The following is a 12,705-nucleotide window of genomic DNA, read 5'->3' on the forward strand; positions in this document are numbered from 1 at the left end:
GTGTTTGTCAAACGAGAACGCGCGGACACAAAAAAAGGGAGGGGACGCCAACATCGAGTCAAGTATGGACGCGTGGCGCGTGAAAATGCCGCAAAGCCCGGTGAGAAAACTTCAAGTCGGGCCCGGACGCCCTTTAGCCGTGCCGAGCGACCCGGGCCGCTCCCACCGCTTCTCATTGGATGCCTTTTAGCCCTTGAATTGCCTCGAGGCGTCGTATCAGAGTTATGCGAAGAGCTGGCTCATCCGGTTTGCTGGCGCTAACCGTAAGTATTAGCCGTCGCCGCTAAGGCTAGGGAGAGAGCAAAAGGCCGCCACGTTGGCCGCCACGTTGGCCGCGGTTCCCAGCGGCAGAGACCACCCGTCGGACGATGTCGAGAGGCGGCGTTTCGCCCGAGGCCCTTTCGCGGGCCGGGGTCAAAGCAAAGCCGCTCCCTCGTCCGAGCCCGCAAAGATCTTCAAAGGTCTCCCCCCACCGACGGTGAGCGTGAAATCCGACGGCCTTCTTCTCTCGACCGGATTGCCTCTCTTTGGCTGGCCCGGGGGCGCCCTCTGAGCCCGTCCATTTATCGGGGCTCTCGTGGCCGCTCATCTGTGTTTAACGACATGGCCGGCGGTCAAACCTTGTGCTTTTCCCCCATTTAGCCTCTCTGGAGTGCGGGCCCAGCAAAGCGCGCCGCGCGACCCGATGCCGCCGGTCCCGTTGGTGTCTCCCTCCACGCCCTCGGCTCCCCAGGTGAGCCGTTAGCACGCCACTAGCTGTATCCGTCCGTCTGGGGGTCGGGGGACCCGCTTTGAGCGGGATTTGACCAGAAATGCGCGTCCAACGTCCAGGCGTGAAGATTGAGCTAAAGGCCCGAGGGGGAATTGACCTCAAATCAATGCAATGCGAAGCGCCAAGTCCAAGTCGGCTGAAGGAGGTCACCCGTGACCGGCCCTCGGTGAAGACCCATAGTGAGCCGGCTGGGAATGTCCGGAAATGGAGCGCTTTTACGGTCGACCGGGAAAGCCCACCACCTAACGCCGAAGCTCTTTTTAGACGGGGGTGCCGTGTCCGGCCCCGGTCCCGTACCCGATCCCCGCGATCCGGCCCCGGGAACGAGCGGACGTGTGGTCCCGCCTGGGTGGAGGGCGGCTCGGCTACTCGACCTCCGGGAGGGAGTACGGGCGGAGAGCGGCAGTGGCAACCGGTCGGTGCGCTTCTCTTTTTCTACCTTCTCTTTTACAAAGTGGGAATCGACACGGATTGACGGTGTTTCTTTTTGTTGTCGTCCCGTGCGCCAGGAAGCGGCCGGAGGTGGGCGGGCCGTCCCCACGCCTGGGCAAAGCCCCCGGGACGACCCTCCGTAGCGGACCGGCCGGAGAGGGGCCCGTGGGGGCGGAGCCGGGAAGCCCCGCCCACCAAACGGCAGCTGGACGCGCAGCTGGAGCGCTACATGTCCAGATGCAAGAGCCGCCTGGACGCCCAGCTGGAGCGATACATGGCCATGTCCAAGAAGCGACTGGACGCCGATCTGGACCAGTACATGTCCGCGGCCGGGAGTTCGTGGCCCTACTGGGAATGATAGGGTCGGAGGGAAGGTGTTATGAGAGGAAAAAAGTCAGAGTTTGTCTTGAAATATTGCATATTTATCATTGTCTCTTCCTCTGCGACACTACTTTCGGTCTAGATTTCCCAAGCCCAAGTGGCGGGCCGCCCAATCTGCCGATCCTCAGGCCAGGTGAACGCTCGCCAACGCCAGCAGGATCCCCAGGCTCGGCCCCGCCTGCGGAACCTGGGCGGGGTCGGAGGCGGGACGGGACCCCGGGTCCGGCCGACCGATACCCCGACCGGCGCTCACCTGGTTCTTCTTCGCCGCCGGCGTCCGCGGTTCCGCGTCTGGGAAGGAAGGCCAAAAGCACCGTGACTCTCCTCCCGTGCTCAAAGCAATAAAAGCCGGCCGCGGGCGGCGTCCTCACAGTATTCCGAGTAGTCAAAAGTGGCCGTGTAGTCGTAGTCGTATTCGGGCACGGCGGTGCCGGAGGCGGCCGTCGGCTCCTCCGCGCTTCCCGCTGTGGCCAAAACAAAAGTGCACGCACGCATGCGGTCAACCTAATCGCCGGCGGGACCCCCTTGGGCGGCGGCCTACCCGAGCGGAGCCCCGTCAGGAGGAGGAAGCACAAGACGACCGTCGGGACCGTCGGGACCGTCGGAGCGGCCATGGCGACGAGAAGGAAGGAAAAAGGGCGCTGGCGAAAGACAAGTCCGGGCAACGTCAAACGGGTCCCTCCGCGCCCGCAGGAATCCCTCTGCTTTGGTCGGAGAAGCCCAAAAGACAGCAGCCAATGGAGAAGGGGTCCCCAAAAGAGGAGACAAAATCAACGAGCACCTCCCACTCGTTCACTTGCCCCACTGCGTGATTTTCCTACGTCTGCAACAACGAGGCGAGGCGCACGTGAAAAAAAAAAAAAGGTGAGTGAGTAAGTGCGTCCCTTCAACTTCAGACGGGAGGACTGCAGCATCCCGACAGCAGGGGGCGTGCGGGCGCGCGCCACATTTTCCCAGGATTCCTCGGGCGCCCGGAGAAGGCGCGGCTCGTTTACTTTACCTGTTTACACCTGAGCGGACTGGACTCGTCTCGGTGCTGCAAACTAGCGAGCCAGCCCGTGCGTGGAGACGCTTCGGGATCTCAACGAGGAGCCTCAACTTGAACTCTGACGGCTCGCTCGACATGGTGAGTGAGCGATTGCGCGCGCGCGCCCGAGAGAGAGAGAGAAAGTTAGAGAGAGTCCAAGTTGAACTTGTGAAGCCTCTTGTCTTGTGGAATTTGCTTGTTATCTTGTTTGTTGGTTCTTTGGCGCTCCCTATCGTCCCTATGGTTTCGGTTGGATTGGTGGGAGAGATGCGCTTTCCCCGCGAAGCCTTCTGCACCAACTGGGAGGAGTCCAATCGTTCGACACACTGCAAATGGACGTCTGGCGCCGTCTACGCTCGTGATGCGCTGTGGTTCACGCCCCCCCCCCCCCCCCCCTGAAATCATTCTATCCACATGAATGGCATGCAAGTCGTTAACTGCCAGTGACAAAAAAACTTGTTTGGAAGCCTTTTCCGTGTGTTTGAATTGATCTGGCTGCCGATACCGTCGTATTTATTCAAGAATGCATTTGACAACGCGTCTCGTGGCCACCTTTAATCGGCAATTCCACCCCCCCCCCCCCCCCCCGGCACCGTCGGAAACGGCGTCTCCGAAAGCCGGCGGATAACGGCGTGAGCCGACACGACTTTGGAATGTGGGAAATCCGGGAGGCCACGCCTCTCTCGGTAACGGGAGCCTTTGCTTGCCTTGTGAGCCGCAGGGCAGTAAGGAGCGCTACCATTGGCTGGCCCAGGACGCCAAAGTCAGCGGCGTGGACGACATGGTGCTGCTGTCCAAAATCAACGAGGACGCCATCACCGACAACCTCAAGAAGAGATACATGGACGACTACATCTTTGTATCCACGCCGGGGTGCGCTTGACCCGGAGCTCTTTCCCGACCCGGAGCTCCCGCTTGACCCGGAGCTCCCGCCCCCCGCCCTTTTCCTTAACCCCTTGACCAGACGTACATCGGGCCCGTCCTGATCTCCGTCAACCCTTTTAAACAGCTTCCGTATTTCACGGAGCGAGAGGTGGAACTCTACCAGGGAGCGGTACGTCACGGCCTCACGCACGCACGCACGCACGCAACGTGCGTACGTTGGCGTGGCGTCAGTCGCCGACGTTGACCCGACGTGTCCCAGGCCCAGTACGAGAACCCGCCCCACATCTACGCGCTGGCCGACGACGTGTACCGCAACATGATGATCGACGGCGAGAACCAGTGCGTCATCATCAGGTAAGGGGGCGGGACTGTGTCTGCCCAAAGAAGCCGGACGAGCAGCTGAGGGAGGGGGCGGGACTCCGTCTCCCCCGAGAGGCCCGACCACCGCTCCCACGGAAACCGTCTCCTTTAGCGGCGAGAGCGGCGCCGGCAAGACGGTGGCGGCCAAGTACATCATGAGCTACGTGTCCAAGGTGTCGGGGGGCGGAGAAAAGGTGCAGGTAGGTGCCGAGGGCGGGGCTCAAGGATCCGGCCCGCCGTTTTTGCGCTAGCCCAAACCCGGCGGCTTTCCTCCCCGCAGCACGTGAAGGACATCATCCTGCAGTCCAACCCCCTGCTGGAGGCCTTTGGGAACGCCAAGACGTCCCGGAACAACAATTCCAGCCGTTTTGTCAGTAGGAACGGACGGATGGCGATGTCCACGGCGCCGCCTTCCGGTGACCGGGTCGCTCTCCTCCCCTTCTTTGCAGGGCAAGTACTTTGAGATCCAGTTTGGCAGAGGCGGCGCTCCCGACGGGGGCAAGATCTCCAATTTCCTGCTGGAGAAGAGCCGGGTGGTTTCGCAAAATAGCGGAGAGCGGAACTTCCACATCTACTACCAGGTGGGCGGCGACGGTGGGCGACGCTTTGAGGCCGGCGGCGGCGCTCTGTGGCCGGCGCTCTGTGACCTCCGGCCTTCAGCTGCTGGAGGGGGCCAGCGGGGAGCAGAGGGAAAACCTGGGCGTCACCACGGCCGACTACTACAACTACCTCAACCAATCGGGAACCTTCACGGTGGAAGACTTGGACGACGCCAAGGAGTTGGCCGCCACTCTGGTGCGCCCGCTCGAAAGTATCAAACGCGGGGATTTCTTTTCGCCGGATTGGCCGGGCGGCCAGTCGGCCTGAACCGCCTTTGCGTCCGCCTTCAGGAGGCCATGTCCGTGGTGGGCCTCTCGGTGGAGGACCAGGATTCGGTGGTCCAGCTGGTGGCGGGCATCCTCCACCTGGGGAACATCAACTTTTGCGAGGAGAACAACTTTGCGGCGGTGGAGAGCTCCGACTGTGAGTGGGGCGTGGTGGGGTGTGTTGGGGCGTGGTGTGGCGTGGTGTGGCGTGGTGGGGCGTGGTGGGGCGTGGTGGGGCGTGGTAGGGCGTGGTGGGGCTTGGTGGGTGCCCGGGCCAGGCGTGATGGCGCCACTGGGCCTTTTCCCCCCAGTTCTGGCCTTCCCGGCCTTCCTGCTGGGGATCCCCCAGGAACAGCTGCGCGGCAAACTGACCAGCAGGATCATGGACAGCAAGTGGGGGGGCAAGAGCGAGTCCATCGCCGTCACCCTGAACACGGAGCAGGCCTGCTTCACCCGCGACGCCCTGGCCAAAGCCCTCTACAGCCGCCTCTTTGACTTCCTGGTTGACGTCAGTTCGGTGCCGAGTTGGGGGGGGGGGGGGGGGGTTCGACTTCGGAAGGCCTCTCACCTACTTTCTTTCCTTCTGCCTGTGACAGTGCGTCAACAGAGCCATGCAGAAGGAGCAAGAGGAGTTCAACATCGGCGTGTTGGATATCTACGGCTTCGAGATCTTTCAGGTACGGACGTGGAAGGGGCCGATGCCGCCGCCGCCGCCGCCAAGGCCTCCCGTCCAGACTAACGCGCCCGTGTGCTCTTCTGGCTCAAGCAAAACGGTTTTGAGCAGTTCTGCATCAACTTTGTCAACGAGAAGCTGCAGCAGATTTTCATCCAGCTCACCTTAAAGGCGGAGCAGGTACCGCCACCTCCACCGCCACCGCCACCTCCACCGCCACCGCCACCGCCACCGCCACGCGCGCCCCGCCCTCGCCTAACGGACGGCGTCCTTGCAGGAGGAATACGTCCAGGAGGGAATCAAATGGACACCCATCGACTATTTCAACAACAAAGTGGTGTGTGATCTGATCGAGTCCAAATTGGTGAGCCGCTCCTTCAAAACGGACCGAGTTTTGGGTCTCCGCTCCCCGGGAAGGCGCGTGCCTTTTCAACCACCACAGCGCGGGGCTCCTTTTCCAGAATCCCCCCGGCATCATGAGCGTGTTGGACGACGTGTGCGCCACCATGCACGCCAAAGGCGACGGCGCCGACCAGACCTTGCTCCAGAAGCTCCAAGGTCAGGTGGGCTCGCACGAGCACTTTAGCAGCTGGAACAAAGGATTCGTGGTCCATCACTACGCGGGAAAGGTGCGCCCGCCGTTCTATCGTGCCCGCCGTTCTATCGTGCCCGTTGTTCTATCGTGCCCGCCGTTCTACCGGGCCACGCCCTTTGCGCCACCCCTTTCAGGTGTCGTACGACGTCAGCGGCTTCTGCGAGAGGAACAGGGACGTGCTGTTCAACGACATCATCGAGCTGATGCAGGGCAGCGAGTTGTAAGGCCGGCGTCCGTCCGGGCCGGCCCTCTGCCCTTCCCGCCTGACCGTTGCGCCGTGCCTCCTCCTCCTCCCCAGTCCCTTCATCCGAGCGCTTTTCCCCGAGAACCCGAACGGCGACAAGAGAGGACGTCCCACCACGGCCGGCAGCAAGATCAAGGTGAGCGCCGGGGCGTGGTGCCGGTGTCCGCCGTCGGGTCCCCGTGGCCCCGTCGTGGCCCCGTCCTCCGTCCTTTAGCTCCGCCCTGCCCCCCCCCCCTCCCCCCGACTTAGAAACAAGCCAACGCCCTGGTGGGGACGCTGATGAAGTGCACGCCCCACTACATCCGCTGCATCAAGCCCAACGAGACCAAGCGGCCTCGGGACTGGGAGGAGAAGCGGGTGCGTCACCAGGTGGAGTACCTGGGCCTGCGCGAGAACATCCGGGTGCGGCGCGCCGGATACGCCTACCGTCGCCTTTTCCACAAGTTCCTGCAGAGGTGGGTGAGGGCCGCGTGGGGTCACACGCCCGCCGTCCTGAGCCCGGCCCACGCAGGTACGCCATCCTGACCCGGGAGACCTGGCCCGTCTGGTCGGGCGAGCCGCGCCGGGGCGTCCTGCACCTCCTGGGCTCCGTCAACATGGACGAGGACCAGTTCCAGCTGGGCCAGAGCAAAGTCTTTATCAAAGCTCCCGAGTCGGTAGGAAAAGCGGGATGGCGGTGGGCGGGATGGCGGTGGGCGGGATGGCGGTGGGCGGGATGGCGGTGGGCGGGATGGCGGTGGGCGGGATGGCGGTGGGCGGGATGGCGGTGGGCGGGATGGCGGTGGGCGGGATGGCGGTGGGCGCTTGGGCGGTTGGCGGTGGGCAAGACTTCTGCAGTGTGCCTTCTGCAGCTCTTCCTGCTGGAGGAGATGAGGGAGCGCAAGTACAACGGCTACGCTCGGGTCATCCAGAAGGCGTGGCGCAAGCACGTGGCCGTCCGCAAGTACGTCAAGATGAGGGAAGAAGGTGAGAGTCGCTTCCGCTCTGTCGAAAAGCACGGTCCACTTCTCTGCCGCCGTCGTCGCCGCCACCACCTTCTCATCCTCTAACCCGCTTCTTCCAGCTTCCGACATCCTCTTGAACAAAAAGGAACGGCGCAAAAACAGCCTGAACAGGAACTTTGTGGGCGACTACATCGGTACCGACGACCACCCGGAGATCCGCCAGTTCCTGGGCCGACGGGAGAGGATCGACTTTGCCGACGTGGTGGTCAAGTTTGACCGCAGGTTCAGGGTGAGCGGCGGCGGCGGATCGGGCCGGTCCGGTCCGGTCCGGGACCGCAAACGCTCCATCTCTTTCCTTTTTCTTTCTCCCGGGCAGACGGTCAAGCGCGACCTGGTGCTCACGCCCAACTTCTTGTACCTGATCGGACGGGAGAAGGTCAAGCAGGGGCCCGACAAGGGGCAGATCCGGGAGGTGCTCAAGCGGAAGATGGACCTGGCCGGCATCCAGTCCGTTTCCCTCAGGTGCCGGACGTCGGGAGGATATTGGGGGGCGGGGGGATCGGAGACAAGCGGGTCGGGCGGCCTCTGAAAGGCGCGCTCTCCACGCAGCACGCTGCAGGACGACATCTTCATCCTCCATCAAGAAGAGTACGACAGCGTCCTCCAGAGCGTCTTCAAGACCGAATTCCTCAGTCTGCTGCTCCGGCGCCACCGGGAGAAAACCCGGGGGGATCTCCCGCTCAAGTTCAACAACTTGTGAGTGCGTTGGTCAGCCAGCGGGACAGCCAGCGGGACAGCCAGCCAAAAAGTGTCCTCCCTTCCATTGCCTCTTCCTTTGGCTCCCTCGCTCATCCTCGCTTTGACCTCAGGTTGGAGTTCAAAGTCAAAAAAGGGGGCTGGGGCCCCTTCAGCTCCTCGGGCTCCAGGCAAATCCAGTTCCAGTCGGGCCAGGGCGACCAGGCGCTGCTGAAACCCAGCGGGAAGCTTTTGCGCGTCTCCGTCGGGCCGGGTTTGCCCAAAAACTCACGTGAGCCAGCGCCCGCAGCGCCCTCGGCGCCCGCCGCGTCCGCGACACGTCCACGGCGCTCCCTTCAATCCTTCTCTCTCTCGCAGGACCCACCAGGAGCGACGGACGCAAGAGTTTCTGCCGGGAAAGGCGGGCCCCGCCGGCAGACTCGGGTACTCGTCGGAGGGGCCGCCGGGGGGCCGCCGGGGGGCCGGCCCGTCGGGCAGGCCCATCCAACCTCTCCGTTTTGTCAGTTCCTGGCCGAGGCGGCACGGAGAAGCGAGGGGGGAGCTCCGTCAGAGGCTCCTTGCTGAGGCAGGCCAGCGGCGATCAGCCCGTCCTGCCCCGCCTCCAGAACCAGAACCGGCGCCACAGCCGGCCCCTTCCCGAAGCCGACATGGGCTTCATGGACGTCCCGGAGCAGGGCGCCGCCGGGTGAGTGAGCGCGCCCGGAGCGTCCGACCGGAGCGTCCGACCGGAGCGTCCGACCGGAGCGTCCGACCGGAGCGTCCGACCGGTGTTCCTCGGCTCAAAGTCCAAGCGGGTCGGTCAATTGGCTGGCGTCTCCACAGACTGCAGCGTCGGCGTTCCAAGGAGGCCAAGGCCAAGCCGGTCCCGGGGGCCGGACGCCCCAAGCCGGCCCCCAAAGCCAAGGCGCGTAGCCCGCGCTGCCGCGCCCTGTACGCCTACGACGCCCAGGACACGGACGAGCTCAGCTTCAACACGGACGACGTCATCGAAATCCTGACCCAAGGTGGCCCGTTTCCTTGGCTGCCTTGGCTGCCTTGGCTGCCTTTCTCCTTCCCAATCACGCCGTCCTTTTACTCCTCCCTGGAAGGCCATAAGCTAACTCCCTCCCTCCCTCCCTCCCGTCCAGATCCGTCGGGCTGGTGGTTCGGACGTCTCCGCGGCAGAGAGGGAATGTTCCCCGGAAACTACGTGGAGAAGATTTAGACGGCCAGGTCCGAGCTCAGCGACCGTTCTTTTCCCCCTGGGAGGGGCGCCATGGCGGGTCAAGGGGCCGTCCGTCCGACCGACCGGCCGGCCGTCCCGCGGAGCCACCCGGCTAGCACTTGGGCGCCACACTCGCCTTTTGTCGTGTTCTGCCCGACGACGGCAAGAAATCTAGTATTCAATAAAGTCCAACGCCAACATTTCCCGGTGAAGTGGTGCCGTTCGTTTTGTCGGCGCGTTTGGTGCTGGCCATTTGGGGCTTACTTCCCCTCAATAGAAATGAGTTCAAATGACGCGATTTTGCGGGTCCCAAACTGAGATGTGCCCGTGGGTGACAGACTTGAATTTGAGTGAGGGGTCACACGGATCTGTTTTTTTGTTTGTTTGTTTTTTTCCACAACTTTCAAGGCAAAATTTGGAGCTGATTATTTTCGCCTTTCCCAGAGTTCCGTTGGTCCGCTTGGGCCACGTTGCCTTCGGCCACTCGTAGAAAACAAACACTTTCGTCACGTTTTGCACACGAATCGATAGCAAGAGGACGGAGGTGGCCGTGGCGTCATCCTCCCACAGCTGTTCGCGCGGTCCCCGGTTGATGACGTCACCTTCGCGACTCAGCAAAAAGACCGACCGGAGAGACGAGCGGACGGACGGACGGACGGACGAGGGGACGGACGAGGGGAAGGCTGGCCGGCCAAAGAGCAAGGCGACCGCTCTCCTTTGGCTCTTGACAGCACCGGGAACTTGCTTTCCACTCTCATGCTCGTCACTCCAATCCATTGGGCGACTTTCGAGAGCGCAAATTCAATCGATGGATCTTCGTTTGACGAGCGGAGGACCGTGAAGGCGTGAACGTGACCCTTCCACGCATTTTGGAATCGACGAGCGACAGCGAGAGAGAGCCATGGACGACTTTCTGTTGACTTGCAGCGAAGCCGTCAAGGTAGGACGCTTTCTTGGCTTTTGCCCACCAGGGGGCGCTGTTGTCCGACGGGTCCATGTCTTTTAAGTTTCCAAACTGCAAAATGGGTCCCCACCTTCCCCACCTTCCCCACCCCAGGCGGACGCTTCGCTCCCGTCGGGACGGCTCTTCCACGTGGTCCTGGGCAACGAGGCCTGCGACCTGGACTCCATGGTGTCGGCGCTGGCCTACGCCTACTTCCTGCACAAGGTGCGTCCGCTCCATCTGTGCCTCCCTTCTCCTCGCCTCCCTTCTCCTCGCCTCCCTTCTCCTCGCCTCCCTTCTCCTCGCCTCCCTTTTCCTCACCTCGCCCCACTCCGGGCAGACGGCGGGTGGCGACGCGGCGCTCGGGGTCCCGCTGCTCAACATCCGGCGATCGGAGCTGCCCCTGCGAGCCGACAATCTGTTCCTGCTGCGCCGGGCCGCCCTCTCGCCCGACTCCCTGCTCTTCCGGGACCAGCTGGACTTGGCGGCGCTGCGGCGGAGCGGACGCCTCCGCCTCACGCTGGTGGACCACAACGTCCTGCCCAGGTCAACGTCCAGAGGGGCCCGGCGTGACGCCGCCCGAGCTTTGCTTGCTTTACCTCCGACTCGTGACGGCGGTCGCTGCGCCGATAAGCTAGGAGGAGGCTAGGATAGCTAAGAGAGGAGCCGGCGGCCTAGCGCTCGGAATCGGGAGGCGCCCAAAGTTTATCGCCGCCGTGCCACTTACTTGCAGTGGCGACGCGGATCTGGAGGGGGCGGTGGTGGAGGTCATCGACCACCACGCGCTGGAGAGAGAGCCCTCGCCCTCGTGTCCCGTGACGGCGGAGACGGTGGGCTCCTGCGCCACCTTGGTGACGGAGCGCATCCTGCGGGAGGCGCCGCACGTCCTGGACCCGCAGCTGGCTCAGCTCCTTTATGGTAAACGCCCCGCCCCCCCCCCGTCTGCCGACCACTATCCTCCGCCGACCGCCATCCTCCGCCTCACTCAGCGGCCATCTTGATGGACTGCGTCAACATGGCGCCGGCGGCGGGCAAAGTCACGCCCAAAGACAGCCGCTGCGTCGCCGCCCTGGAGGCGGGCTTCCCCTCGCTGCCGCCACGGGCTCATCTGTTCCGGGAGCTGCAAGACGCCAAATTGGACGTGTCCGGTAAGCCCCCCAAAACGCGGTGCGACCCTGGTGACCCTGGCGACCCTGGCCCTCATCCTCCTCATCCTCAGGCCTCAGCACGGAACAGATGTTGATGAAGGACATGAAGACCCTCGGGGGAAGCGTCTCCATCGCCGTGTCGGTGCTCTACCTGTCCACGGAGGTGGGTGTGGCGCCGGCGTGGCGCGGCGTGGTGGGCGCCCCCAACCAACGCTTGCGCTCCCCCCCCCCCCCCACCACCCCCCAGGTGTTCATGCGGCGGTCGGAACTGGAGGCGGAACTTTCCGCCTTCTGCGCCCAGCGCGCTCTGGATCTCCTGGTGTTGATGAGCATCCGCTTCACCGAGGCCGAGGAGCCCATCAGGGAGCTAGCCGTCTTCGGTCTGGCCGCCGAGGCCAGGGAGCAGGTAGTTGGCGTGTGTGTGTGGGTCGCGGTCAGCGCCGGCCTGCCGCCGGCTTGCCGCCTGCCTGCCGCCGGTCCGTCAACACCGCCCACGGTCCTCCGCAGGTGGGCAGCTTCCTGGAGCGAGCCGCCAACCCGGCCTTGGACCTGCGTCCCATGAGCAGCCCGCATCCTCACCTGCTGGTCTATCACCAAGGTAACGCTGGGCTTCGCACCCGCCCCCTCGCCTCACCTGCTCCTCCCTCTTGAACAATGGCCGAGCCCATATTTGGGGTGGCGCCGGATGAGCCGTTGATTCAAAGTGGAGGAAAACCAAGATCCCCCGCCATTTACTCGACGGCGCTGCCGAAGCCATTTTAGTGGCGAGGCTCCTTTAAAAAATTTTTTTTTAAAAAAGTCCGTCGGGAACCTCCCACCGACGCCTCCGCTTTGCGCGCCTCCGTCAGGAAACGCCTTGGCGTCGCGGAAGAAAGTCCTGCCGATACTCAAAGACTTCGTCAGGCGGCGCGACGGCGACGAGGAGGCCGAGGAGGACGAGGAGGAGGACGGGACCTGGGTGCCGCCCACGCCCGCCAACAGCTTAGCAGAGGGCTGCCCCCTGGACGGCGGGCCGCCCGCCTTCAGCGCTGTGGCGCTGCACGAGCAGTTGACCCGCACGGACGCCCGTTGAAGCCGCTCAATAAAATGTGGAAAGAACAAAGTGTGGAGTAGGCCTCCTTTGTCACGGGTCACCCGCCGACTTTCGGTGGACCTCCCAACTCGGGTGGTGGAGGGCCCCTCGGCGGTGTGTTTTGTCTCCCGCCTCCGACGCGCCTGAATCCGATCGGCGTGATGGAGCTCTTGGAGTAAATGCCACATTTCATTTGATTTGGGTGCGCTAGAAGGGAGAGAAGTTTCAAATAAAACATGATTGTTTGAGGGCAAATTGGTGAGCCAGGACCTGCAGCCCCGAGCCCATCCCACAGCTCGCAGACGTATAGCAAATGGAAAAAAATCAAAAAAGACTGCCGCGCACTAGACGCCACCTGCTGTATTTTGACGCTGTAGGCAAATCTGCCCGGAAAAAACGGGAC

The 12,705-nt window shown here is 63.3% G+C and overlaps 4 protein-coding genes across 6 annotated transcripts; 3 read left to right on the forward strand and 1 right to left on the reverse strand.

Moving 5' to 3' along the window:
* The first annotated feature begins 53 nt into the window (after nt 1-53).
* LOC144199017 (uncharacterized) lies at nt 54-2,142 on the forward strand. The gene is made up of 5 exons (XM_077720343.1): nt 54-478; nt 643-733; nt 1,037-1,187; nt 1,282-1,578; nt 1,668-2,142. The coding sequence occupies exons 1-4, from the start codon at nt 369-371 to the stop codon at nt 1,560-1,562; spliced, it is 633 nt and encodes a 210-aa protein (XP_077576469.1). The 5' UTR covers nt 54-368; the 3' UTR covers nt 1,563-1,578; nt 1,668-2,142.
* On the reverse strand, nt 1,617-2,975 carry LOC144199019 (uncharacterized). 2 transcript variants are annotated; one of them, XM_077720346.1, is made up of 4 exons: nt 2,586-2,975; nt 2,127-2,408; nt 1,957-2,049; nt 1,617-1,876 (listed from the first exon to the last, which is right to left on the reverse strand). In XM_077720346.1, exons 2-4 carry the CDS (start codon nt 2,197-2,199, stop codon nt 1,710-1,712), a joined length of 333 nt encoding a protein of 110 aa, XP_077576472.1. In that variant the 5' UTR covers nt 2,200-2,408; nt 2,586-2,975; the 3' UTR covers nt 1,617-1,709. The 2 variants fall into 2 exon arrangements, with proteins under 2 accessions (XP_077576472.1, XP_077576471.1); XM_077720345.1 differs by having other exon boundaries at nt 2,127-2,975.
* Nucleotides 2,524-9,341, forward strand: myo1eb (myosin IEb). Of its 2 annotated transcripts, XM_077720316.1 has the most exons (27): nt 2,524-2,711; nt 3,334-3,471; nt 3,577-3,666; nt 3,757-3,851; nt 3,970-4,057; nt 4,138-4,227; nt 4,307-4,438; nt 4,518-4,652; nt 4,748-4,880; nt 5,035-5,231; nt 5,320-5,400; nt 5,490-5,576; nt 5,674-5,760; nt 5,858-6,025; nt 6,126-6,211; nt 6,290-6,371; nt 6,485-6,690; nt 6,747-6,891; nt 7,087-7,201; nt 7,299-7,468; nt 7,556-7,701; nt 7,789-7,935; nt 8,049-8,206; nt 8,293-8,358; nt 8,440-8,620; nt 8,758-8,939; nt 9,063-9,341. In XM_077720316.1, the coding sequence occupies exons 1-27, from the start codon at nt 2,709-2,711 to the stop codon at nt 9,137-9,139; spliced, it is 3,285 nt and encodes a 1,094-aa protein (XP_077576442.1). In that variant the 5' UTR covers nt 2,524-2,708; the 3' UTR covers nt 9,140-9,341. The 2 variants fall into 2 exon arrangements, with proteins under 2 accessions (XP_077576442.1, XP_077576441.1); XM_077720315.1 differs by having other exon boundaries at nt 8,293-8,620.
* A 366-nt stretch (nt 9,342-9,707) lies between these two features.
* Nucleotides 9,708-12,332, forward strand: prune (prune exopolyphosphatase). The gene is made up of 9 exons (XM_077720330.1): nt 9,708-10,079; nt 10,197-10,307; nt 10,423-10,628; nt 10,816-11,000; nt 11,072-11,230; nt 11,302-11,393; nt 11,478-11,636; nt 11,738-11,828; nt 12,079-12,332. The coding sequence occupies exons 1-9, from the start codon at nt 10,041-10,043 to the stop codon at nt 12,300-12,302; spliced, it is 1,266 nt and encodes a 421-aa protein (XP_077576456.1). The 5' UTR covers nt 9,708-10,040; the 3' UTR covers nt 12,303-12,332.
* Nucleotides 12,333-12,705: the final 373 nt, after the last annotated feature.

The sequence above is a fragment of the Stigmatopora nigra genome, chromosome 7 (assembly GCF_051989575.1).
Source record: "Stigmatopora nigra isolate UIUO_SnigA chromosome 7, RoL_Snig_1.1, whole genome shotgun sequence".
NCBI lineage: Eukaryota > Metazoa > Chordata > Actinopteri > Syngnathiformes > Syngnathidae > Stigmatopora > Stigmatopora nigra.